The following is a 27,222-nucleotide window of genomic DNA, read 5'->3' on the forward strand; positions in this document are numbered from 1 at the left end:
TTCAATTTTTTTTTCTTCTTGCATTTGTGGTGAGTTAATGCATCACCCCATTTGACAAGCACAAAATACGCCGACAGCTGTGCTATTCGAATGCACTTCGATGTTGTGCCATCGGTGCGGTAATCAATGTATTGCAAATGCTCCAACCATCTTTTTCCAGTCTGGATTTGAAATTTTCGCTAAAACTTTGATTAATTCTTGAAGAAGTATTCCTTTTAATTGTTAAGATTAAGACATTTTCTCGAACTTTAGCCTGTTAGACTATAGTTGATAACTGACCTGATATTCCTCTCAAAGATTTTGATATTTTTTGTTATTTATCGCACTACTGTTGCATATATTTTATTCCACTATTATTACTTTTTCATTTCTCCATATCCAAGATAAAATCCTTCCATCCTAATTTATCATTGGTACTTAAACATAAGACCTTGTTAGTGTCAGTAGGCGACATACTGCACAAAGGTTTACAAAGCTAAGGTCCAGGGCCTGAAGATCAAAACATACAAACCTTAAAAAGTCGGAGAGATAAGTTGGTGGGTTGAAAATAGCACTGCAAAAAATGAAACTTGCGTTAGTTTTCAATTTTCAAAAACACCAAAGTTGTAATTTTTCGTATTTACACTGAAAAGAAAAATACGAAAAATGTAGGAATTTTGCTGTAGATCTTATAATGCATGGTTTCCCAATCATTGGCTAAAGGAAATGGGCCATTACTGCATTACTGCACAGTTGAGCATAAAAGCCTTTTAAATGTTGCAAGCGATCGATCAACTGAAATACTGCATTTAAGCACTTGCCTACATATAGCAGTAAGCAACTAATATTTACGGATTTGATTTCTGTTGGTATAATAAATCGTTGACGATCGATTACAGTTATGTATGCTCATACAACCCTTTAATTTTTAGTTCAATGAATTCTGTTCTCTAATTATAAAATGGACATTACCCGAAATTCCCTCTTGGCTCTAAGTAATTCTGGAAATCTTAGATCCGAAAAGTGACATTTTCCAATTATGCAAATGAATTAGATAGATAACAGATACTGGAAAACGGGTTGTTCATGCTCAAGTCCCCTTACTCCAGAAATAGATATCTCTATTTTATTGCTGAAATACCGAATCTCTCATTCTTTGCGATTTCTCAAAATTACGCACAGAAACTATTTAAATGTTATTTGTGCAACGAAGATATTATGATTAAATGCTAGAAAAGTGTTGAAGAAGGATGAAGCAGTTATCATGATGATAACAGAACTGCTACTTGAAGTTGAGGAATAATCTAATCTAGACTAGGAGATCAATAATTTTACGGACTGTTTTATTCCTCCTGCTAAGATCTCTGGAAAATCTTTGCGCATAATATTAGCTTCTCTTTCCCTTAATTCAAATCTCTTCAGCAACTGTCTTCATTTGATGAATTTTTTTGCAGAATGTACTTTGATGTATCAACTAGCAATCAGTAAGGTCGGTAAAAATCCCTATTCCATACTGCTGATGTCAAAATCCATTTGTGTGCCTTTTCACATAATTGTCTTATAATCATATCTGCTTACAACGGTACGTCAAATTCCCATTTTTATCGTAGCATAGAAATTTCTCATCGATTTCTTCAAAATCTCTTACCAAAAAAGCATGATAATGCCATATCCTTAACTTTCACTGCACTTAGTATTGGTGCAGCTTTGGTCGGCTAAAAATCATGTAAACTGAAAAAGTTTAAATCTTCTCTTTTTTATATTAATTTTCAAAAAAGTGAAGTACAAAGTGAAATTGATCACTTCTCATATACTTTAACAAAAGATGACAAATTAGGGAGAAGCAACAGGATGGAATTTTTTGTCTTATGCTGTTTGATAATGAAAATTTTTGCTCAAACATCAAGTTAGATAGATGTCAATCATTTCAAGCGTCTTGGAAGAGGATGACATCCTCAGTAAATCTGTCCCTTGTATCTCTTTCTAGCTCCTTTTCATGCATCAACAGCGCTATTATCGAAAGTCGATATAGCTAGTATGGCTAGCACTTTACTAATTTCCTCAACAGCGTCGCTTCTCGGTAACATCGATCCGTTCTCGATTACACAACGCGAAATATTTATCATCTTCCTAACAAACCTCTAATGGTAGTAATCCATCCTTTTATCATTTTCACTTATATTTGTTCTGATCAGTCATGAGCTGTCTTCCTGTCATTTCAGATCAATATTGATTTTTGAAAGACTTGTTTGAATCTTTTTTCGAAGGAATATATTTACTAATAAATTCTTCAAAAATTCCTAGATTTTATGAAATCCTTTTCAAGAAGCATCGTTTGCTCATTCAGCAGAAATAGGTCGAATATTCCACTGATGCCTCATTGATTTAATATTAGGAAAATATAAAGTAAGTTTAAGCTTAAGTTTATTTAACAGATTCGAACTTATTAAGCTTAAATTCCCCCGTTCTTTTTCTGTTTCCATTGAACATATCTTGTCAATTTATGAATTTTTATAAATTCAGTCATTAGCACGCTAATTGCCATCCAGCATACAGAATATAACGACGTCATAGAATATGTAAGAATGAGATTTGCACAGGAAAGATTCATTCAATTTGTATTTATGATTTGTGTCCCATCGACGACATATCATGAAGAGCGAGTATTTCTAATGCTCGAAAGTTATTGCCATGAATGCCTTCGTAATATGTTATTGTAAAATATTGGTTATACATGTTCCTCCTCTGCCTCTGCTATACTGAGACAATCTCGAGATTAGTTTGTGTCAAGAAAATTTTCGATTTCTGTGTTATACCTAAGAATATCAAACATCGTCCAAAAATCCCAGTTATTCTTTTAAATCTAAATTTATACTTTATTTAGTTTTCTTTTATTCTTAACGTCCTATTTTCATTTTTGTATATTTTATATTTTCGACGAAAGCTTTTTTTTTCAGTCTTCATTTACAGTAATCATTGCGAAATTGTTTCATTGTTAAGACTATAATGTCTAAAGAGTTAAATTTCAACAATGCCCGGAGCTGCACATATAACTGTTAACGAGAAGGATGTCATCAAAATTGTCTTGGAATTCCTGGAAACTCGAAGCTTGCATATTGCTCAGGTTCATTATAATTTGAGATGTTGACAAATTGATAAGAAGACCAATTATAACTGATATAGTCAGACTAGTATCTTTAAAATTATGTTCAGCTAGCACTGGAACGAGAGACTGGTATAATCAACGGTGATTTCTCGGATGATGTCTTGTTCCTGCGACAGTTAGTGCTCGATGGTCAGTGGGACAATGCATTAGATTTTGTGGAACCTCTTCGTAATTTACCGGATTTTGATCTGCGAACATTTCGATATTATATCACAAAATATAAATATTTCGAGTTATTATGCATCAAACAGGAGCCAGGTCCAATGCATGACAACGATTTTACAGTTGAGGTACTAATAAATGTCCTTTTCATAACATTATAACAAATAAATACGAGTAAACAAGAAAATGCATATTGAAGCAAGCCAACATATTCTCATTTTCAGGAGCTGGTGGAATGTTTGAAGGATCTAGAACATATATGCCCTACGCCAGAAGACTTCCACGCCTTGTGCGCTTTACTCACTTTGCCTAAATTATCTGATCACGTTGATTTCAAAAACTGGAATCCAAGCAGCGCTCGAGTGGAATGCTTTCAAAAGGTTGTGTGGAGCAACAGCAAATCATTACTTTATTTTTTCATAAATTGTAAGGCAAATAGGAAAGTAATGTAAGTTATAATGCATTTAGAGATTTATAACCTAAGAATTAGCTTTATGACGTAACCTAGGTAAATCGTAAGTATATTATAATTGAGCAGCCAGTAAGTGAATTCAATTTTAGATCGAACCAATGGTTACACCTTTACTACCTTCGACAGTAAGAAGTGTGGATCAAGTACGATCGCATTCATTGAACGATCGTTTAATGCAATTGGTCGTGAAAGGAACAATGTATGAAGGTTGCGTGGATTACTGTCAGGCGCAGGCTATCAACGATCAGAAAGGTAAGAGATTCGTACATGAACAGCTAGACAGTAAGTAAACACAAACTGAATTGAGTTAACTGAAACAGTACATGTAAAGAAGGAAAACTATACAGCTATAGTTATTCAAACTATACAAAATTAAGTGGGATGCCAAAAAAAGCCATAGCTAAAGTTAGAAATTTGAAAGAATATCTATGTAAGTTCTCACCATAGTCTATCAGCTCACTATAAGAAGGGTTGTGAGATAAACAGCATGCCAGATATTATATGATAGAAGAAATTAACTGAACTCTCCGAATTTGTCAAATTGAATGAAGATGGTTTATCGGAAATGGAAATGCATGGAAGCGCTTACTAAAAATGCACAAAATGTCTGCAACAGTAAATATCAAATATTTTTCCGACTTCGCTATTGTAGTAAACATCTATTACAATATCATCATACATTTCGCTGTTATAAATAAGGTGTTGGGATAATATGTAATAGATAAATATGCAGTAATAATCTTGCAAAGGATGACATAGTAATAAAGGTATCTAATGAGTAAATATCTATTCAGGTATTGAAAAGGGCGCAATTCCAACAGCACTTCTGTCTGTCAAACCACGGTTAATGAATACGGATTTATCACTGATATCCTGGCTCGCAGCTATTGGTCGTGAACAGTTTACATTGCCTTTTGAACAGAAAGCTTTGGATTTAAAATTCGATAAAGTGAAGCAAGTTTTGTAATTATATTCAGTAATGATTTCTATCTGTAGATGTAGTTCCCAAGAAATTAAGAATATTTTAGTGATTTTGTTCCAAATCCCAGATAAATCACTTATTTTCGAGGCAGTCTTTTTTTTGGAGAGGGTGAAGGGAAAACTGTTTCTAATTTAGCAACGCTGCAGTTAAACTTCCTATTGAAATTTATAAATAAAAAAAAAATTCAGAAAACCTAAATTAGAAGCTCAATGGACGGAACACATCTTAGCAACACCAATTAAACCTGGTGGTACATTTCCACATGCCTTGGTTCCAAACGTCAAGTTAAAGTGTGCTGAAAAAATGAGCCGTTCTATGGTACTACCATCGATGTCATCATCAGTTGCCGTTGGTTAATTTTAAAATGCTTTGACTATAGCATAATTTCTGGTGAAAAGGTCACGATTTCACAATCAAATACGCATCTCTTGTTTGCTTTCGCCTTTCATAATTTGTTGGATCATATCTTGAGGTAGGAGTAATTTGAAGCATACGATCAAAAAATTTTTGAAGAATTCTCCTTAAGGTGTTTCATCTAGCACGCGAAGTTCTTTGCATCCGATGTCGTATTCTACAATGCCATCAGTCGGTTTTTCAATCCAGAGTAATACGGAAGAGCATCCGAAAGAGGTGATGGTCCAGAGTCAGATGATTGATGCAATGTTCGAATCATCGGAACATACCAGAAGTAGTCGACCCGGTAAACCATGTGATCAGTTGCCATATCCAAATGCAGCACTGATGCAAACATCAAGTGTAATGCATAGCACGTTGCAACGCAATCAGTAAGTTGTATTTCCTAGCCTTGCAAAATGATTCTATACCGAAAATGGCAAAAAATGCATGTCTCATTTTTCCCAAGGTATTTTCTTGTAAGATGTAACTATTTCAGGCAAGCCATGATAGCACAAAACATGGGTTTTAGTCCACGGATGATGCACTCGATGACACAATTATCCCTTTCAACAGACAATATGCTACGCCATCAATTGGAAGACATGGCGCGACGTGGCCAGCGGATCGGCTCGCTACCACCGGTACCTGAACTTTCTACACCCAGCGAATGCTCCTTGGTGGAATCAGCACGAATTGAGAGTTCTCTGAATATTACCACTGCACTTGTCAACAACGATTCAACGGCTGAACCTCCATTATCTTCGCTATCAGCTTTCACGGGAGTAAATAATCCGATGAATACATCTCTGTTCCAAGAATTTTCAAATCGGCAACTGCGTCAGCAAGGTTAGTTAGGTTTAAGATTGTTTTTAGAACACAGACTGTATTCATAGAATATTTCTTCATCTGATAGGAAGACGATATTTTTCTAGCGTAGCGCTTTCAGTTTTCTCGTGTACACTAAGGTGCTATTAAATGCAAACATAACAAACCGAAGTGCTTATGTCTCTTTTTGATTTGATTCCTGAAAAGATTCGCATGTCTCTTTGAAAATCCATCCAGTTCGAGACTGTTAGAATCGTTGAAATAGTATTTTGATTAAAATATCAATTCTCATATACAACACTTTAATATAATTTTCCTTTTGAGGAAGGTTACAATTTATCTCGCCTTCTCAGTTCCCTCAGGTTGCTGATTCAACTAATCACGTGGCACGTATCAGAGCATCTGCGCCCAATACGTCAGAGTCATCCACGATTGGTGGTGTGTCATCATCTGCAGCCGATTATGCTCCGCGAAAGACAAATAGAGCTCCACTCACGGTACCAGTTATTCAGAATGATTTCATTCAAGCATACAAAATATAGTTCTCTCCATTTTCCCAGTTTTTTTAGTTAAACGATCGAGATTTTATTATCCGTTGCTGTTCTTTACTTTGTTAACATAACTTTCAACAAAGTTTTTAGTAAAAACACTCCATATTGTTTTGTTCACCAAAATTATTTAGCCAAGCAGGATGTCAAAGATATTGCCTGTTTCGCCAGAAGCCATGACGACTTCTGCGACTCACATCGGACTTACCGAATCGAATCGATCGCCTGTTCGAAGAAGCGCTAGTACTGTCGGTGTTCAAACTGCTGCTGCGGTTTCTCAGGTAGCTTGCTCAACAAGTGGACTTAGTGTGCAATTTGTTCCAGTTTGCCGGTAAGTTTCAACTTTGTCAATCAATAACTTCTTTCAAATTTGTCCCGTAAAGTTCGGTACTGCTGATTGATATCCCACGGATTTTTTACCAGGTACGAAGATGTACAAGCAATACGGACCGTGGCATTTCATCCGACTGGTCGATTTTTCGCACTGGGAACCAACTCGAAACAAATGCTTATCTGTAAATATCCTGACATCAGGAAGTTCAGGTATGTTACCTTTATTTTGACATTCAAGGCACTTTTGTTGTAATGGTGATCTAATGTGCACAAATTTTGTGGCACCAACAAATAGCAACCATTCTTTGTTATCAGAAGATGGTAAATCATAATTATTCTGGTAGAAGAAGCGATGGACCGGATAATGCCAGGCATGTTCTTTTGTAATTACGCAGAAAAGACCTAGCATTTAATTCTACTCACTAAATTGATAAGCCTTCCAATAGAATAATGTATTCCTGTAGATGAAGGACAGAAACTACGGATAGGTTCCACCGAATAGATGCTCCTGCTGCTTAACGTAAAAGCACTGTAAAAAATGCAAAGAATCAGATTCCTTTTAGTCAAATATTTCATTCTAGACCTGAAGATGCTCCACGTCATGTCGAGGTTATGCTCTCAAGGCCGAAACAGCATCGAGGAAGTGTGTATTGCTTGGGATTTAATCCTACCGGTGAATTACTTGCAACGGGTTCCAATGATAAAACGCTTCGTTTAATGGCCTTTAACACTGAACATTGCAAAATTGGTACGCTTTTATATCTGAAAATGCGAGTCAAATTAATTATTTAATACTAAACAGCAATTTTTAGAAATCAAACTTTTGCCGTTACCATTTTCGGAAATGAAGTTGTGTCAAACTGTCGGTTACATTTTGGGAAGTTCAGGTGCAGAGACAGAGCTGAATATTCACGATGGTACAGTGCGTGATTTAATTTTCATGGAGAATAAGATGAATCGAAGTACAATATTAGTTTCCGGTGGTGCTGGTAATTGCCGCATTCATTTAACCGATTGCACAACGGGTCAATCATTAAGCTCGTATCACGGACATACCGGTGAGTTTTCACCGATAAAAATCTCTGCCTATACTTTAATGGTGGCTGTACAAATACGCCTAAATTTCTCCCACCATTTACAAATGTATCAATCAAGGTGCTTTCCTTCTCAAGGAAAATATGCAAATTTCGAAGGAAATACAGCAAAGTTGATAGCTTTCAGCTCCCATTCTTGGCTTATATACATGGTGTAACGGGTATTTTGTTAGCTGCTCACAAGATAAAACGATACGATTTTGGGATCTAAGAGGCCCAGAAGCTGTAAACGTCATTTCTCCGAACTGTAAAACATCGAGTAGGTTCCTTTGTTCTTGTAGTACTGTAAAATTTTGCCTCTGTCCAATTCATTAACTAGCAATCAGAAATTTTCTGAAATAGATCAATTCAGGAACAAATGTTTCTCTCTACATGTTTCAGATGCACCAGTGACATCAGTTTGCGTGGATCCAAGTGGAAAATTACTAGTATCCGGACACGAAGATGCATCAGTAATGCTTTATGATATTGTCGGTAGTAGAATTGTGCAAATTTACCGACCACATGGTGACGAAGTTCGTACCGTACGCTTCAGTAACGCCGCATACTATCTTCTTAGCGGTTCATATGATAAAAGGTAGCTTTATTGAGAGAAGCCTTCTCATAAATCTTCTCATCTCTTAAAATATTCAAATTAATTGGTGCATCTTTTGTAGAGTGGTTATCACAGACATGAGAGGTGATTTGATGACACCGCTTATGTACCTCCCAGTCGCTGAACATAATGACAAGGTTATACAGTGCAGGTGATTATTTCTGAATTTTTAATTAGCATTAGCTATCCATAGATATTTATCATTATCAAGCTAAGTTCATCTTCATGTGTATAAATTCAAATTAAATCACAGTATCATTGTTTCCGTATACATCCATTATGTTTTACTGAGATCATCACAGAGAATATACCATCAATCTTTTTTTTTTTTCAGATGGCATCCGCACGATTTTTCATTTCTGAGTACCAGCGCTGATCGTACGGCCGTCTTATGGTCGCTTCCGCCCCCACCTCAATATCATTAATATTCTCCAAAATTTGCTTTCGAAACCCAATTCCTGAAAGAAGCGCGAACATTCTGTTTTTGTTCTTAATTAATGATTATTTGTTTGTGTAACTGCAACAAATGTTTCCCAGTCCTGAATGCTTTCTTTGTATTTACTCCTTGCATTGCAACTAAAACTTCACTTAGTGATTGAAAGTTTCTAACATTCTTGTTTTAAGAGAGTTTGAAATATCTGAAAGGGATTTCAAAGCAAACGTTTAACTGTCCTCAAAAAATGTAAGCATTGCTTGGAAGATGTAACATCCCGCGTGACAACCTATCCACCTTATTTTTAATATTTGGCACAAACTGAACAACTAACTTTAGAATATTGTCACAGATATTAAACATGTCGTTTCTCTTTGGCTCATCAGATATATATAATACGTTCTAACAACGGCTCTCCATTACATAAACAGAGAAAGATGAAAGTGAAGAGAGAAGAGAAAAGGAAGGAAACGTTTCATAGCAGCTCATGAACTGCTTCGAGGTTTCAGAATCGAATTTCACGCTTCAAGCACTAGACTATAGTAAGATCGATGTCTTCGAGTTTGTACCATCACTCTTTCCATTTCTGTTTCACTGGTATTATGAAGAGAAAACGGAAGCAATGCTGCAGAGCTGTCTTCAACAGGACGTACCATTTTTAAACATTACTCCCGTGTGATATCCTCATGTGACAGTATTCAATCTAATGTACAAATGGACCAGAAAAATAAATTCGTCCGAATCTTTGGTGCAGAACTCTCAAAATTATTGGAATCATTCAAAATACTCTGAATCCATCACAATCGTTTCCCAACGTAGCGATCAGCCGCATCGCTAAGCAAGACCAACTTCTACCTAAAAAGAGAGAGAGAGGAAATATCTCCATCTTTACCTGTCCTTTCTCTCTTTTCTCTCATTCTCCTTCCACACGAGTTCATACCCTGCTGGACCTCCTCCTGTCCTTCTAAATATCCCCGTAATGTGTCGAAATGCGACAGCACAGGGTGCTGGTTCATTTTACGAAAGTAAACTTTAGGAATAATTGCATTCCTTGTCACCCAATGGTTACTGTGTGATACGTCTTGCAGATTTGCGAAGGATTGTCTTAACCTTTTAACCCAAATTCGTTGTTATTACAGGTTTCCAATCGTTGGAATTTACTTCACTCCATTGTTGCGAATGGGTAAACTACAAGCAATCAGTGAGCAGATCGATTTTTCGGCTGAGGAATTAAAAATATTGCAATGGTGGCGGGAAGAGAAGACATTCGCCAAGTCTTTAGAGTGAGCCTTACTGCTTTTTGTTGTCCATAAGCGATTTCTTCAAATTCACATCAGCATCTAGTAGCGTTTCTCAGTTATATATCAAGCTTATAGCTTATAGCTTGAGCAAACTGAGGTATGGTATATTTATAGTTTTAAGATATTAAGTATTGTTTGAACTGCTTTGCAAATGCTCCAAAATTACTGAAATATCTCCATAAATGATACAGAAACTTCAACTCTCGATCGGAATTTCTATATTTTTCGAAATTCTTAACAACATCAAGTTTGTTATTCAAATTTAGGCTCAGCAAAGGTCGAGCACGTTACACATTCTACGATGGCCCTCCGTTTGCTACAGGCTTACCCCATTACGGTCATATTTTGGCTGGAACTATTAAGGATGTTGTTACTCGCTGGGCACACCAAAATGGCTATTATGTTGAGCGTCGCTTTGGTTGGGATACGCATGGCCTTCCAGTAGTACGTTTCAAAATTTTTGTTTGATTGCACGAAATATTAAAAATGACAAATTTTTGTGAAGATGCAGAAATAAAACAGCATTGTTTTTAATAAAAGCATTATTTCTTTTTATTTTTAAAGATATAATTGGTGAAGAGGTTTTATTTCAGGAATACGAAATCGATAAAATACTTGGCATTAAAGGTCCTCATGATGTTCTGAAATTAGGTATTGATAAATACAATGCTGAATGTCGAAGTATTGTCATGCGGTACTCGTCAGATTGGGAGGTTTGTGTGCCGTCATTCCATTTGCATTCTTTGCATGTTTTGTAAAGTAGAAGCTATAGTTTGCCGTGAAATATTTGTTTCCAAACCATTCATATTCTTGTGATTCTTTTCCTTACTTTTTCTGAAATGTTGATTATGAATTTATTCGTTAGAGGTTTTTTTATAGAACACAGTTGAACGTATGGGACGCTGGATTGATTTCCAAAACGATTATAAAACGCTTTATCCGTGGTTCATGGAAAGTGTTTGGTGGGTTTTTAGTCAGTTGTTCAAAAAAGGACTTGTATATAGAGGAGTGAAGGTATGTTTCTACCTATATTTGCTGACGGTTCTTTTATGAGTTCAGTATCGGTATAGCAGTTTTTTTGTATAAAGAATGACTATCCCTTCTTCCAAATTTGGTTCGAGAATATATGTCCCTTAATATGAAAATATACATTCCTCATATTACCACAGTATTTCGTGTTTTAAGAAAATATAACAGTATTTAAATTTAGGTCATGCCATTTTCGACAGCTTGCTCTACACCACTTTCAAATTTTGAGGCTGGACAAAATTATAAAGATGTTGTTGACCCTGCAGGTATTCTAAGTTAATAGTAACTTATTTCTACAGTTATGAATCGTGGTATCATGATTATTTGAGCCTTTTAAGATTTACGGGATTTCCAGGGATTCATAATTAAAAATCAAAAACTAAACTAATGAATCTCTTTCATAAGGATTGGTTTTCTGTAGTTGGTTGTAGAAATTTCTAATTGCTTCTTCATGATTATGTTGATTACTGTATGTGCTGTAGTCTACCGTCCTGCACGATTTTGAGGAATTTTAATATCGTTTTTATGTGTAGATAAAAGTTTCAAAGTTGAAGATATTAATGCGAGAGGAAATCCGATGTGATGAGTTGTTTTCCTTTCAACTGCCCGAGAGCCTTATTCAGATGGTGCTATTTTCAGTAGTTGTTGGTTTCACACTGGATGATGATTCATCTATACAGCTAGCTGCATGGACTACAACACCATGGACTTTACCGAGTAATTTATGTATTGCTGTTCATCCAGATCTTATTTACGTCATCGTTCAGGATAAAAAATCTGGAAAGAAATACATCTTGTTGGAAGAGGTGGCTTCATTTGTCAGAGTTTATCAGAAATAGTTTTTTTTTTTCAAAGATAGTTCAGAATAACTTTATTTATGAGCTTATCAAAAAAAAAAAGCTGTTTGCATCACTCTTCTATAAATATGCTTTCTTACCGTTTAACCAGTAAAAGGTCAACCAAAGCTGTTGGCAGCTATCGTTTACCTGCTTTGTTCTCTTATTCAGTCAGACTCAAGCATGAGTACATCACGCAGCTCATATTCTATTACTATGAATAGTCTTGTTAGCATAGACATTCATGGCAATTCATTTTTAAAATTATAATAATTCTTCAACTCCAACCCAATTTTTAGAGAATATCCGAACTGTGCAAAAATGTCCAGGATTACGAGATTCTGGATCGATTTAAAGGAAAGGTTTTGGAAGGTAAAACCTACCAGCCACTTTTCCCATATTTCGCCGAAATGAAAAATAAAGCTGGCGCATTTCGGGTGCTTATTGCTACGTACATCACCACCGATCAAGGTACTGGTGTGGTGCATCAAGCTCCCTATTTTGGAGAGGTGAATTATCCAAAATATTTTTTTCCTTTTCTTTTCAAATATTTGTGCTCAATCCCTTCAGTTTTAGATACTTTCAAGCTAATTTGCCGGTTTCCAAGCCACGAAGTTTTAATTGCGACTTCAAATCATGCTCTTTATAACATACTGAGCGAATAATCCATAACGATTCTATTACAGTAATTTGAGATTGGCTGCATTTTGATTCAGATTGACTTTCAAACATGTTTGGATAACGGTGTCATAACCTGTGATATGAAGCCAATCTGTCCAGTTGATGAGTGTGGTCGGTTCAAAGATGAAATCAGTGATTTTTGCGGTCAGTATGTAAAAGATGCAGACAAAAATATTTGCAAATATTTGAAGGTTTGTAGAAATTATGAAATTTTTTGATTAACCTTAACCATAATTTTACCATTATTACATTTTCATAATTTTTCCTGATGTTTACTGTTCATTGCTCAATATTCCTGAATCAAGGTGTGAATTGTTATTATTCTTAGTTTTAGCAGCATGGAAATCTTATCAGATTGAGTGAAGTGAAGCACAGCTATCCTTTTTGCTGGCGATCCGATACACCACTGCTGTATATGGCGGTACCATCCTGGTTCATTCGCGTTAAAGAAATCGTGCCAAAACTGCTGGCTAATAATGACAAAACTTACTGGCTAGTTCAACCTTGCTACTTAAGCTGCGGTATAAAAACTTTAATTTTTCGAACTATGATGTCATAAAGTACTGTGGTATATTTTTCCAGGGTTCCGTCATTTGTAAAAGAGAAGAGATTTGGCAATTGGTTAAAAGATGCTCGTGATTGGGCAGTTTCAAGAAATCGATTTTGGGGCACTCCAATAAATTTATGGGTTAGTGATGATCTGGAGGAAATTGTCTCCCCAGCTTCAATTGCTGAACTGGAAAAATTATCCGGGCGAAAAGTGACTGATCTTCATAGAGAAAAGTGAGTCTTTTGGAAGTTGTGTGAAGTTAACATGGCACATGGGATGTTCGAAATGAATAGAGAAGAAAGTAATGAGTAGAAAAGAAAGTAATATGTACGAATGATGAAATATTTGTTTTTCAGTGTTGATCACATTACAATACCGTCATCTACTGGTCGTGGCGTATTGCATCGGGTTAGCGAAGTTTTCGATTGCTGGTTCGAATCTGGTTCAATGCCTTACGCTCAAAATCATTACCCATTCGAGAGGAAAGATGATTTCGAGAATAATTTTCCAGCTGACTTCATCGCTGAAGGTTTTTGATCTCTATTTTATGGATAGAATTTTGTCGGAAAGAATTGCAGGAAGCCATTTGTGGAGATTTTTTTCCTCTCGTGATAGTTGAGTAGAATTTTGGGATCGGGAGTACTTCCTTGGTTTAGGCGAGACTCATTTATATTATTAACATATTAATCAAGGGAAAAATAAGTATGTGGAAAGTAGCCCGCTTCCGTTGATGAAAGGAGTTATTAATGGGATTGTTAACTATGCAATATGTACTCAAAACAAAGAGAATCAACATTCTACAGTATGATCTATAACCGCCTAAAGAAATGTGTTATATCAACAGCGACAGTTAGAAATTAAGGCGAAAAATTGGAAAGAACGTAGGCTAGTAAATCTACACAACCTTTCCATTTTTTTAATCTTTTCTTGCTTCATGACACTGAAAAAGAAGCTAAATTGGCTAAATTTACATTACGCCAGCTATGGTTTTTTTGGATTATGGTTTGTGAGAACTGGATTGTTAAATAGCTTTGATTTCATCTCGAAGTTACGATGTTGGTAATAGGAAGAATTTCTTCCTCTTTTTCGCCACTGTTCTTGAAATATACGTCGTTCATCTAATGTCTCAGTTGTTACAAGTTTTAGTTCCTGATTGGGTTGTACATTCATAGGTATCGATCAAACACGAGGTTGGTTTTATACCCTTATGGTTCTTTCAACGGCACTCTTTGATCGACCACCATTCAAGAATCTTATTTGCAATGGTTTGGTACTTGCTGCTGATGGCTCGAAAATGTCGAAACGAAAAAAGAATTACCCAGATCCTTTAAAGGTTAGTTATGAAAGTTTCTGTAAATTCTGGAAACTCGCAGAAATGATAGATTTTCATATACAAATATGTCTCTATATTGTTGAATGTAAACCGATTTTACAGGTTGTTGGAAAATATGGTGCTGATGCTTTGAGAGTCTATTTGATCAATTCGCCTGTTGTTCGTGGCGAGAATTTGCGTTTCCGGGAGGAAGGTGTTAGAGACGTACTGAAGGATGTTTTATTACCATGGTACAATGCATACAGATTTTTCGTCCAGAATGTGCAAATTTACGAATGCGTTGGTTTTTCGTTTGTTCAGTTGTTTGTTTTGTTTTTTTTTTTTTGTGTTTTATTTTTGTTTTTTGTATTTAAGAAAAATTTTGAGCTCAAAAAACACTGTTACATTTTTACAGGATAACGTATTTGTGGGTACAGTACTTAATACTTCTGAATTATGTCATTTATTTTTTTAACCTGAAACGGTAATTTTAAAATAAATTGATTCGTCTTTTAGACAAACGGCAAAGAGTTCATACTGCTGGATGATAAGTCAGTTAATATAATGGATAAATGGATTCTGTCGTTTACAAACAGCTTGTTGAATTTTGTTAGAAATGAAATGAGTGCATATCGACTTTATGCAGTCGTTCTACCACTAACGAAATATTTCGATGCCTTAACAAATTGTTACATACGTTTAAACAGAAAAAGGATGAAAGCAAGTCATTGTTTCTTCTAAATTTTCATGATATCCGATTAAATCTATGGAAAGTGTATTATAATCTCTGGGAATTTGCATGTCCTTTATAATGTTTAGGAATATTCCGCCCTGTGTTCCTATTATCTTGATTTAAGTCTCTGACTCATATCTTCAGATTGATATGGATATTAATTTCGGAAAAAACTTTTTTTAAAATCGAACTTTTTGGCTTCTTTGTTTTGCAGACTTTCACATCATTTTTTCTGTCTTTTTTATGCTCAGTTTCCCCATTATAAAAATTGGCTTCATTAGATTATTCTACTGAATTCGCTTAGAAGGATATCTACACAAATTTTAGGGTGAAGATGGCCCAGAAGATTGTGCGCACAGCCTATCGACGTTAGGAAACGTTCTCCTGCTGATCGTCCGACTTATGGCACCATTTACGCCCTTTTTTTGTGAACATTTGTGGCGTAATTTACGGCATATTTCTTTATCATCTAGTGAATCCGTACATTTCGAAATGATTCCAGAACCACTGTAAGAATTTAGTTAATTGTTTGTTTATTAAATTCATATTAGTATGTTGAGTAGCTCAGGCAGAATTTTCATCAGTTAATCACTGGCGGTGTGAAACGATACGTTTTGTCCAGATAAAACTGGTTGACAGATGGGATAGTGCTGCGTTAGTAGCTTGAAGCTTTTGGACATACTTCATCAGTTTAGTAGTGCCTTTCCTTTTTTTTTTCATGGCTGTTTTTGGTTGTTTGAGTTACTGAAATTACTAAAAGAAATGTATCCAATATCAAAATTTCAGAAATGACTTAATAGACAAATCAGTGGAGCAAAGAGTTGCAAGAATGAGAGCAGTTATTGATCTCGTTCGGGTTTTACGGGAAAGAAAGGGAATACCAATCAAGGTGCACAAATTATATTTTCGTTCACGTAGTTCATGCTCATCTTTACATATCCTCTCATCTCCGAGCTTTTCAAGATCTTAATATGTATAATTGCAGTATCCACTGAAGGAGATGATCGTAATCAACCGTGAAAAGCAATTCTTAGATGACGTTCTTTCACTGCAAAATTATATTGTAGCAGAAGTTAACGTAAGGATGCTGACGGTTTCACACAATAAAGAGAAGTATGGTGTGCATCTGAAAGCAGAACCAAATTTTCGCTTACTTGGCAGCAGATTGAAGGGTGATCAAAAGAAAGTTGTTGATTACCTGAAGGTTGTTACGTACAAATTTAAAAGATATTCCTGTATAAGTTCTCTGTTGAAGATTCAAGCATTTTTAGTTTTGGATTAGATTTTTGTCAAATGTATGCAGGATACCATTTGTTGAAAAAAAGTGTAAGGGTTTATGCTCCATATTTTATAATGGTTTTGCATTGTAGAGATTTTTTCTTGCATTGAGAAGAATACTTTGAGTATACGTCGAGTATTCATTCAGAAAATGAAAGCCATTGTAGCATTCCAATTTATTTCTATTTTTAAATTCAATATACTTCAGTTGTTTTGATTTTCAGAATACTTGACTTCAACTCAATATTCCTTTCCGGAAGGGTTTCCTTTTTTTCAGAATCAAATTACCGAAAATGAATTGGAACAGTTTGCGGAACGGGGTACGTTGAATATATTGGGTTATGAATTGACTGCTGAAGAAGTTTGCTTATCTTATGCATGTTGTGGTGTCCAAGCTGCTGGCGAACAAATGGAAGCGCATTCAAATGGCCAGGTTACTTTCATTACTGCTTGTTTACACCTCTATTTGTAGCTCTGAAATCTTTATATTTTATATTATAGCAGTAGTTAATGTACTTCCATGATTTATGGATATTCTTAAATTTTGTTTAATCCAAACTATAAATTTTTCACAAAAACTTCTAGTTGTATTTGGGAGTCTTTACTGTTCATCAGTTTAGACAATAGTGATAGTGGATACAACCGAAGATGACACTCTGAAAGACGAAGGTTTTGCACGTGAAACTGTCAATCGCGTCCAGAAGCTTCGTAAAAGTGTAAGCTCTTATTCTGGCCCAAAATAAAAGAAATGAGAGACTGAAAGGGATGATGGTTTTTTTTTTCTTTCAGGGGTAGACTACGTTCAGCCTCAAAATTATTATGCGCACAATCAGATAATGTTGTTCCTTGAAATGAATTTGCATTCGAACATCTAGATTTTAATATTGGGTATTGATCCACACCTTTGGTAGAAAGGGTGGAAACTATGTTATTTGCAGGCCAAAATGATGCCAAACGATAAGGCAATAGTATATTGCAAAGTAAATCCGTCTACTCATCGTCTGGCTGCAGTAATTCAACACTACAATGAATTTATTGAAAACGTGACAGGTACTCCAGTACGTTTATCCAGTGTACCAGATGGTGCAGAACCAATTGCAGTATCTTGCAGCTCAGTGAAGAATGCACAAGTAGAAGTATGTTGACCGTAATTTCAGAAAAAATTGCTGTTTCGAAAGACTAAAAGATATTTTGATTATAAATGACAATTATACTGGAAGAAATCACAAATTTTTTTTCTGCTTAAGTAAATGCACTCTTTCTAACCTACGCTTGACCATTTTTTGGTGAACATTTCTAACCTTAATTGATTTAGTTGCATTTGGTCTGCTACCGGACGACGTCATCCGCAGTAACAGTGCATTACGGTTCCCGAAAGCACCGTATATTGCTGGTAGCAAATGATAAAGTCCTAACACATACCGGGTTATTTTATGAGATACGTGCCGTCTTTTCGCTATGGTCAAAGTCAAAATTATTGCTTTCCTTAGAGCCATTATCGACGACAACATATATTTCATCTAAATGTAATTTGCTTGATCTGGCTGATAAAGATATTTATGTTATTGTCTCTTAAATTTATGGGCAGAAGTGTTCAAGTTATATTTGAGATTGCTACAAGTCCATGATCTTTTAACCGACTTTTAATTTTTTTTCTCGGAAATCTCTCACCTATACTCAAAATTTGATATTGATTTTCTCATTCTATCTGCTTGATAGTACTGTAGAGTAGTGCTTGAACACTTTCTGCGGCTGCAGACCATTGTACTCCCAGTTTCTATGCTTTTTTCGATTAATTAACATTCTCGATGTTTCACATGTGATGATTTGAAATACGTGAAGAGCAGCACTTTTTTTCCATATGTAAATGTAAGATTCCGAAGTATTTCCCAATTTTTTTATTTATTGCTTACAGTAGTCATATACGTACCCTCATAATCTATAATGTTATGAGCATTCCTAGCTGCATCCAGTTTACCTCTACTGATGGATTCAACCGTACAGAATTTGTGCTGGCTAATTTTTTCCAGGCATTGTTTATTTTTCGTTAATGTATCCTTGTTATTTTATCAACTAATACTTGTTGTTGGGTTATAAATTATTTATGAGTTGTGAAATCCAAAAACTTTCACTGCACTGCAAACAATAATCGGAGATTACTTTTTGTACGACAAAAAATTGCTTCACTACTTCCAGTTTTGATGTCAAATATTGGTGTGTTGGAGTTGGCGCCAATGGATTCGGCAAAAGATTTCTTTGTTTGTAGATAAGGAAACTTAGGTTAAAACAAAAGTGACTGCTACTTCTGAAATTCGGAAGGAAATACTATTTCAAAAATTTGCTGTTTGCCTCAGAATATATTCTTAAACTGTATTAAAATGCGAAGCTTGATTTCTTTCAGAAATGCAATGACGGATTTCTTTGATAAAGAAATCCAAATCGGTACAGTTACCGTAAATAAGCTGCAGAGACTTGTGATATAAAAGCCGTGGCAAGTAATAATATAGGAGTCAAATTATAATGTCGGGTACTGTCAGGTGGGCCTGGGTGGTTCAGGCTCATTTTCTTCCATCGTAATCTTCAACATTTTAAGCTGTTGCATCAGAAATTCCTTTTCCATCTTCAGCGTCTGAACTTCACTCAGTGCTTCATCGCGTTCCGACTTTATCTGCGAAACAGTGTTATTAAATACAAAGATTTTTAAATTTAGAAATAGTTTAGTCCCCTAATATAATGAGCCAGGTCCACTTCCCATTTGAAATTAAGAAGTTATTTACGCGGTCATTTGGTACTTCTATTGATCATTAGGCATCAGATACACTGATTTCTTATTAAGGTGCAGTAAGTTTAATTCTGTTACTTTCTAGATCAAAAAGCAAATCCTATTGTTATCATTTTAACAATTTCTAAATCCACAGAAAAGACAGACCACTTCAACTTCCCTTGCATCTTTCTGTGAAACTGTACCACCACTTAGGGATGTTTGTTCTTGAAAACGTTTTAACTCCTCGATCTACAAATCACAAATTAGTCGAAAAAAGCGAAAAAAAAGTGACAAAGCTTGAAATATGAGCAAAACAGCATTATATCACATAATAGGTACTGAAACAGTGAGTAGTGTATTTTGGAGGATATTTTTTACAGGTGAAAATTTTGTTCTGAAAACGGATCCAATTGGTATCCACCCAACAGGAATCCAGATTACGAGACTTGTTTCAATAACCTTATTTCATAGCGATTTGGGATTTGGAAGAAGGAAGCTGTCAAGCATAATACAATCCAATAGTTATGATCTGGCAGATAGTGGACTAAGTTTCAGAGCATTATAAATTTCACGAAACCTCTTCTCTGGCAGCTATACGAGAAGCTTCAAGTTCAGCACATTTAGCTTCCATCATCATTAGTTCAGTTTGCAATTCACTACACCGGTTTTCCAATTTCGCATGCTTCTGTAATATCATTTTTATATCCTTCTCCCCGGAAACATCGAATTCAAATATTTCAAGAAGAGAAATCTCTGTGAATGAAATATCGAAAGGAACACATACTCGAATAACTTTCCCTGCGACCCATCCAAACGCATCCATCGCGAGCTCACATCCAACTGTAAAAATCAATTCCCTCAAAATTTTAAATAAAAACAATCGATAGAATGATTTGTAATCCGAAGAAAAGTTTCGAAATGTTCCGAACCACCAAATTTTTCCGAGAGAAAAATGAAGCACCCACAAACTCATTTCTTCCTTCAGTCTTATGGAACTGCTCCTAAATGTTTTCATTAGTTTGGGAAAAGATGAGTGGAATCAGAAAACGATTTATGCACAGAATCCGCATAATCTTCTACCGACTACATTTACAATTTGTTCATTCCCGTCTCAACTTCTTCGCAAACTATTGAACCGTTGCCAAAGAAATGTCAAACGCATGACTGGAATTCAGAAATGACTTTTTCGTTGTGACAGGGTGTTCCAACACAACCTTATTTGGTACAAATGTAACTAACGTAATGCATACTGGTTGATCGGTGATCGTTGAGACGTGCATATATTCCGGTCGTGCTTGGCACTCTTCATCAAACGTTATTGACGGTGTCTCTGGTGGGGAATTCACTTCTAGCGGCTGAAATAGCCATCACGTTCAGAGAGTTAAACAATACAAACTGTCATTTACTGGAAGGATTCGATTATCCTTCCTCCAATGAAACTCTAAAAAACGATATCACTTCGTTGTCATCGTCCACTTTTACTGTTGTTTTGAGGAAATGAAATCAATCTGTCAACTGTCTTAAGACTTTCGATATACATAATTAGTGGAATTAGTGGTTCTTGAAATGAATGTGTCATCGCATTCAGCAAATTTCAACAGTTCTGAAATTTCAGCACAAAACGGAAAATTAACCATTCGGCTGGCTATTCGTTCTTTTTGTAGTAAATGCATGTGAGCTTTCATGCGCGAATTCTCTGCTTCTACGGCTCGTTTTGAACTTAATAATCTCTTGTTCTCCTCCTGAAATAATTCTCGTAATGTTTTCAGTGTGGGTTCTTTTCAGAAAAAACACTGTAAATTAGAGAGTACAATAAAATGGAGAGAGCAGCGTAAAAAAACGGAATCAATCTGTTGTCTTAAGGCCTTCGATATGTACAATTCCTGTAATCAGTGGTACTTCATTGGTACTTCAAGTCCAGTAGTGGTACACAATCAACCACAGGCTCATAGCTAACTCTTATTTACTGATACTAGCCTTGGCTTCCGTGAGTGCTACCCTCAACGAATGTCCTTCTTCGCGAGCTCGGTTTCGTTCGTTTCGCACCGTACTCCATTTCTGCCGCCATGATGCAGTACATTCCGACCACCAGCGCATCGTCTTCTCCATTTGGGCTGCTCGTTGTCGAGCCTAAAGGTTATAGAACTAGTGGTACTATGGTACCATGATTCAATAACTAAAGAAAAATACATAATTGAGGCGAATTTATCATTCCTGAATATTTTGCTGTACTTACTTGAAACACAAAAGAAGCTTTGATGGATAATTCAAGTTGACGATGATTTGATTGCTTATAATTAACGCATGACAGAATGGGTATATGACTTTAGTGACATTAAGATTAAAAATCTTATTGTAAGATTAAAAAGATCAAAATTATAAGATCGAAAGAAATTTTCAGGAAGTGCTCTTAACAAATTATAACGTTTAACAAAATTGAAATACTTCATTAAGCTCTTGAAGTCGCGCCAATTCGCAAGCATCCCAGTCCGTATGTTGACAACGTCCCCATGTATTGCTTGTTGTAAATGTACGTATTGATTCTAGAAAAAAGACATGGTGCATCTTTCTGATAATAAGGTAAAATCTTATGCTGAAGTTCTAATCATTTGTGTAATTAATAGGCAAATATTTGATGACATACATTAACCAATGCCTATTGAATTTCATTCAATTTGCTTAGCGAAAAATTGGAAATTACGGCGATTTACATTCACATCAGATTTTTGTGTACAATTTTTAACTCTTTTGTGTACTATTTTTGAGTACTATTTCTTATTTTTAGCAGTATAGTTTAACGGATTCACTTGTTTGCCTTCAGAATTCGTCCACATTGATTCTCAAGCTTTACAACTTAAGTCTTAATTTAATATCCAGTAATTAATAAATAAGAAGTGGAGGAGATACAGTTAAATAACGAGACAGAAGGAAGCGAAAAAGTTATTACAATAATATGCGCCATTTAGATAAACCAGGCAGATTTTAATGTCGCACTGTCTCAGTCAAAATGTGGAAACCAGCAGACAGTGTTTCTCTCCTATTGAAATTTTACTGGTATTATTGTCACAAATCGAACTATCAGTCATGGGTATTATGTGTAAATTCTGAATAGTTAAAAGTTAAAGTGTTACACTTCGTCTATCACTTCAAGCGCCCTAGGAAAGAATTTCCCCCTGTCAACTGTGATCGAAAAATTGCATGACATCCATTACATGCATAAAAATTAAGTAAATTTCGTTGACCGCTGCACCCTTTCCAAACATTCATTATAGGACGAATACTGCAATTAGTTAATTGAACGAACTTGAAACATATATAACAAAAGAATTGGAGAAGCGCGAACCCCCAATATCGGAATATCGGTTATATATTGTAGCGTTCATAGATCCTTGATCAGTCATCGTTCCCGAGAAAGAAGTTGAGAGAAAATTCGAGCTTTCAGTCAATCAGCAAGATGTTTAATGCAAAATGATAGGAGTTCCTGACCGAGCAAAATGGGAACACCTGACGCTACGCGCATTTCATCACCTTATGACCTTCCCGTCATAGCAGCAACGATACGAAGCATCAATTCGAGCTTCAGCAAAACATCCGCTCTCATTAATCATCATAAATTTGCACCCAATCATCCATCCAAAATTCCGATTGCCCTGTAAACATTTGAGCTACCCGCGGAGCATTGCTAATTCCTCACTGATACTCTTTTCCCGTGTTCCTAATCTACAAAACCATTGTGCTTGAATTCTTCCCGAGCTACTAACACTAATATTCTTCGTCTTAGTTTAAAGACTTCTTCTTTTACTACTTCTAACAGATTATAACATGCTTATCAAAAGATTCATCTTATCATTTTGTATATATGAGATATACGAAAAGTTTGTTAATGAGCAATTGTCCACTGCATGGTAAGAAACTTTCAATGAGACAATTTTGAAGCATCTGAGATTTTTTCCCAACCAAAATAATGCTTGATAAGGATTTTTACTACTCGTCAGAATAAAATAATGAAAGATTCAACCAAGTTCTAAAAATTTAATTGCGATAACAGTGATATTTATTACCTTATTCTTCTGATTCGTTTGACAACATTGATGAATGAAACTTCAAGGGTTCTATTGCTTCAACAATGTTAATCTTTTGAAGTAAGAATGAAAAGAAGTAGCGAGAAAGTAAAGAATATTATTAAAGTATTTCAAATGATTTTTTTTAATTATATTGTAAGACTTTTACAAAATTGCATTAAGAAAAAGGGAAAGAAATACGATCGGGTCGTGGGAATACCATACTTACTTCACATTTCGATGTTGAAATTACCATCAAAATATTGTACAAAAGTGAGTGAGAGTTTAAGAAAAGGAAAACAAGATCACAGCGTGCTAATTCCTGTTCGAAATGACAGCACGCAGTCCATAATATACACAATAAAGTTGACGAATATTAGCGCCTGCAAGCATGACAATCAACACATCCAAATTCTCAACTTTTTATTCTGATGAACCATTATAGCTACCTAAATTTGCATTATTCTATCATAAATAGACCAAAGATGTAAAGATTGAGAGGTGAAGAGACGTCGTCGATATTCGAAGATATTTCTGATTTAGAAGGCTTGCGGAAAACTTACAGTTGCAATAATCCATTGTAGTCTATGACAAAGTAATCCAATTTTTCCTCTATTAGATGGATAACATGCCGCATAATATGCTTCTATGGCTCCAACGAATAAATAACTGAATGAGCCAAGTAAGCTGATTAGACAATCCTAAAACTGCTACATTTCCACACAACTACAACATATATTTAGAAGGATGAAAATGAAAAAAAAAAGAAAAAAGAACTTTTTAGGAGATTTCATAACAAACGACTCATTGGAAAAATTGCAGGGAATTTGCATGTGCATTATGCAGCCATTTCGCTAATTTTTGCGAGGTCTCGATACGAAAGAAGCAACACAATGCTAATTGCATCATAAATTTCAAACTTTTTCCAAAGAGATTATACAGTTAACTGAGAAAACAGAATGATTTAATACTGCACTGATGTGATTAGCGATGAGAGCAACTAATGAACAGTTATGATTTGAAAGCAATTCAAATGACAGATTAAAAAAGTTGGTGAAAGTTATCATTGATATGAACACCTTCGTATCAGCAGTATGCTTTTTATGACAGGAATGAAACAAATTTGTTTCATATGGACGCGTAGGCATTTCGAGTAATTGCAATCAATTTGTTTTTTCATTTTAAAACTGGGAAAAAAAAATGAAATAACTAACAAATCTTCGCCACAACCCATATCGATAACCGAAGCAAGCACCAAATAACATAATGAGAGATAGTGCTGAGAAAGATGCTGGAATACCGAGTACTAAAACTTGCCATTCGGTTTGTATTATTTTGACAAATGCATAGAGGGACATTTCGCGCATTGGAGCAATTATAAATCCTATTGCAGCAACTCCGAGCAACTAAATCGCTCTTGTAAATAAAAATAATCATTAAATCTGAAAATATTATGTAAAAGAGAATAGCTATTATCACATGATTTTCTTGTTCAATCGTTAAGCGCATTCAACGTAGAGTGGACTGGAAAATAATTCTGAGCCTATCTAACTAATTGACAATGGACAAAAGACTATTACGATCTCATAAGTCAAATGCAATTTGGTTCAGTCCTTTAGTTAAGAGTATCTAAACAAAATACAACATCATTTTTGCCCTACATTGCAGAATACTAAGCAGGAAATCTTTTAAAATTCAACTGGTACTGCTTCAAATCTAATTATCATCACCAAGAGTGCTTCGAGAAATAATTTTTTCTTGCTTTCTTGAGTTATTATCATACACTAATTAGAAATAGATCTGATTCAAAGTGAATGAATTAAAAAGGAAGTTTTCTCCAATTTACCAAATTATCAAAAAAATTGCCAACCAATTCGATCGCCTTAACAGTAGTTTTCATTATAATGGAATATCGTTCGCTATACTTCGTCTTTGTTCTTACTGTATTCATGATACATGGAGGGTAAGTTACATAACTTGGCGTATAATACGGTCGTATTCGTCTCAATGCTGTTGGTTGCATATCCAATTGCACTATAATTAATTTTGATTAGTTTTTTATTTTCATGACATGCACAAGAATTCACCACTTATCCTTATGCTTTTGAAATGGACATGAAATTTGTTTACCTCTGTACAATCCATGACAGTAATGAGGTTGTCGATCGATTGGGTTACCACCAAATTCTGATTCCTGCAATAAAATAATTAACTTTGAAATATTTGAAAAGGTCAACAATTCTAACCTGATATGTTTGTATTCGGCCAAAAAATCTTTTCTTTTTTCGATACATCGGCCATCTTCTAGCATCTTCCCAAGAACCGAAATGGCTTCTAAAGTGGGTTTATTGAAATTTCATACATATTAAAAATCACCACGCAAATACTGGTAATTAAAGATTATGCAAAAAGAAATATTTGAAGTAATCCAATTCCGGTGAAGGAACCTATATTCTAGTGGATAAAGGAAATACGGGTCGACCGCATAACCACGATTTTGTTTGGTGTACATCATCTTGCAGATTTTCGGCAGTATAGCTCGTGTTGGAACAGTTCTAAAAGCAAAAATTAGCACAAAATTTTTGAAAGGTAAGTTAAAACTAAATGATTTTCAAAATATTTCATGCTGTGTTCCGTGTACGTAAAATACAGGGCACTGAAAAATTGCAGCAGCCATTCACAGTAACTTAATTTTTTATGACTGCTCTCGATAAATTAATTCTTTGGAAATTACAATATCAACATTTAATTGTGCCAAGGACAGAGCCTAAAATTTTTTTGATAAGGAATTTAAAAAGGTGAGATTAAATAGTTATTGATTTAGTGGTAACAGAAAAATCCAGAAACCTGGATCGACGATAAAGTGTAGGACTGGTGTTGAGTTGCAGGTAATTTCGGTAAGCTACATTTTGACTCGGATGTGCCCCACCGTAATAGAAATTCATTATGGCAGGATTTAAAAAAAAGAAGTAAAGCTCAAGGAAATTCTAGAACGAGAATTCGTTTTGGGAAAGGATGTAAGGGGAAAGTAAAAAGTATATATATCCGTTCTTGTTTTTTGAATGAGAAACACAAACATTTTTAAGACTATTATCTATTTTTCGAATCATATCCTTTCATTATTAGTGGTCAATAATGAAATCGATATATGTTTTATTCGTACATCGGTGAGTGAATTGAATTTCTTTATTTATAGTTTCACAAGTCTTTGAAATTTTGCACAAAATATTTACCATTGTTGGGATTAATGGAGTGGGGGACATAAGTGGAATAATTAGGAAGTGTGGCAGGAACGGAAGCAGTAGTGGCAGTAGTATTTGATTGAACATAGGTAAGATTATTGCACATCGTTGAGGTTAGGTCCAATAGTAGTAGGATGATATGGTAGTAATAGGGATGCTGATGGTGGTGTCACTAGCGTTCTAGTTAGATATGCAAATAAGTGATCCTGCATTGAATATGTTTGAAAAACTTAACAGTTGATAGAGTTAAAGATATAGTAGAGACCTTCAATTACAACCAATAAAACAGTTAAACAATTTAGAAGGCATGTTCTAAAATGTAAACAATAAACACCGATGCGATGATGTCATAACATAATTTTTTTTTATTAGTTCCAACGATAGTTCAGCGTTTAAATTGACATTTGCCTGTCCCTTCATTTTCCTAGGGGAAAGAATCATTGGAGTTCC

At 35.2% G+C, this 27,222-nt stretch overlaps 4 protein-coding genes across 4 annotated transcripts; 2 read left to right on the top strand and 2 right to left on the bottom strand.

Moving 5' to 3' along the window:
- Positions 1-3,010: 3,010 nt before the first annotated feature.
- Positions 3,011-8,977, top strand: LOAG_00947 (hypothetical protein; the record flags this gene model as incomplete). Its single annotated transcript, XM_003136487.1, has 17 exons — positions 3,011-3,103; positions 3,193-3,435; positions 3,532-3,687; positions 3,869-4,031; positions 4,574-4,742; positions 4,950-5,113; positions 5,288-5,546; positions 5,654-6,003; positions 6,307-6,479; positions 6,665-6,861; positions 6,954-7,073; positions 7,445-7,611; positions 7,751-7,921; positions 8,085-8,216; positions 8,339-8,534; positions 8,614-8,703; positions 8,887-8,977. 17 exons carry the CDS (start codon positions 3,011-3,013, stop codon positions 8,975-8,977), a joined length of 2,934 nt encoding a protein of 977 aa, XP_003136535.1.
- A 1,141-nt stretch (positions 8,978-10,118) lies between these two features.
- On the top strand, positions 10,119-18,737 carry LOAG_00948 (isoleucyl-tRNA synthetase). Its single transcript, XM_003136488.2, has 21 exons — positions 10,119-10,268; positions 10,553-10,730; positions 10,880-10,999; positions 11,166-11,300; positions 11,497-11,581; positions 11,955-12,121; positions 12,451-12,660; positions 12,868-13,023; positions 13,167-13,324; positions 13,415-13,615; positions 13,739-13,911; positions 14,555-14,715; positions 14,818-14,994; positions 15,211-15,414; positions 15,755-15,936; positions 16,214-16,316; positions 16,413-16,631; positions 16,983-17,138; positions 17,326-17,421; positions 17,644-17,841; positions 18,021-18,737. Exons 1-21 carry the CDS (start codon positions 10,165-10,167, stop codon positions 18,279-18,281), a joined length of 3,444 nt encoding a protein of 1,147 aa, XP_003136536.1. The 5' UTR covers positions 10,119-10,164; the 3' UTR covers positions 18,282-18,737.
- Positions 18,738-19,238: 501 nt separating this feature from the next.
- LOAG_00949 (hypothetical protein) lies at positions 19,239-22,870 on the bottom strand (the record flags this gene model as incomplete). Its single annotated transcript, XM_020445602.1, has 9 exons — positions 19,239-19,373; positions 19,635-19,718; positions 20,047-20,154; positions 20,254-20,326; positions 20,709-20,824; positions 21,104-21,211; positions 21,447-21,599; positions 21,915-22,012; positions 22,813-22,870. The coding sequence occupies 9 exons, from the start codon at positions 22,868-22,870 to the stop codon at positions 19,239-19,241; spliced, it is 933 nt and encodes a 310-aa protein (XP_020303959.1).
- A 965-nt stretch (positions 22,871-23,835) lies between these two features.
- Positions 23,836-26,475, bottom strand: LOAG_00950 (hypothetical protein; the record flags this gene model as incomplete). Its single annotated transcript, XM_003136490.1, has 8 exons — positions 23,836-23,913; positions 24,094-24,231; positions 24,745-24,936; positions 25,401-25,564; positions 25,661-25,724; positions 25,777-25,864; positions 25,978-26,085; positions 26,378-26,475. The coding sequence occupies 8 exons, from the start codon at positions 26,473-26,475 to the stop codon at positions 23,836-23,838; spliced, it is 930 nt and encodes a 309-aa protein (XP_003136538.1).
- Positions 26,476-27,222: the final 747 nt, after the last annotated feature.

This window comes from Loa loa (genome assembly GCF_000183805.2).
Source record: "Loa loa unplaced genomic scaffold supercont3.119, whole genome shotgun sequence".
NCBI lineage: Eukaryota > Metazoa > Nematoda > Chromadorea > Rhabditida > Onchocercidae > Loa > Loa loa.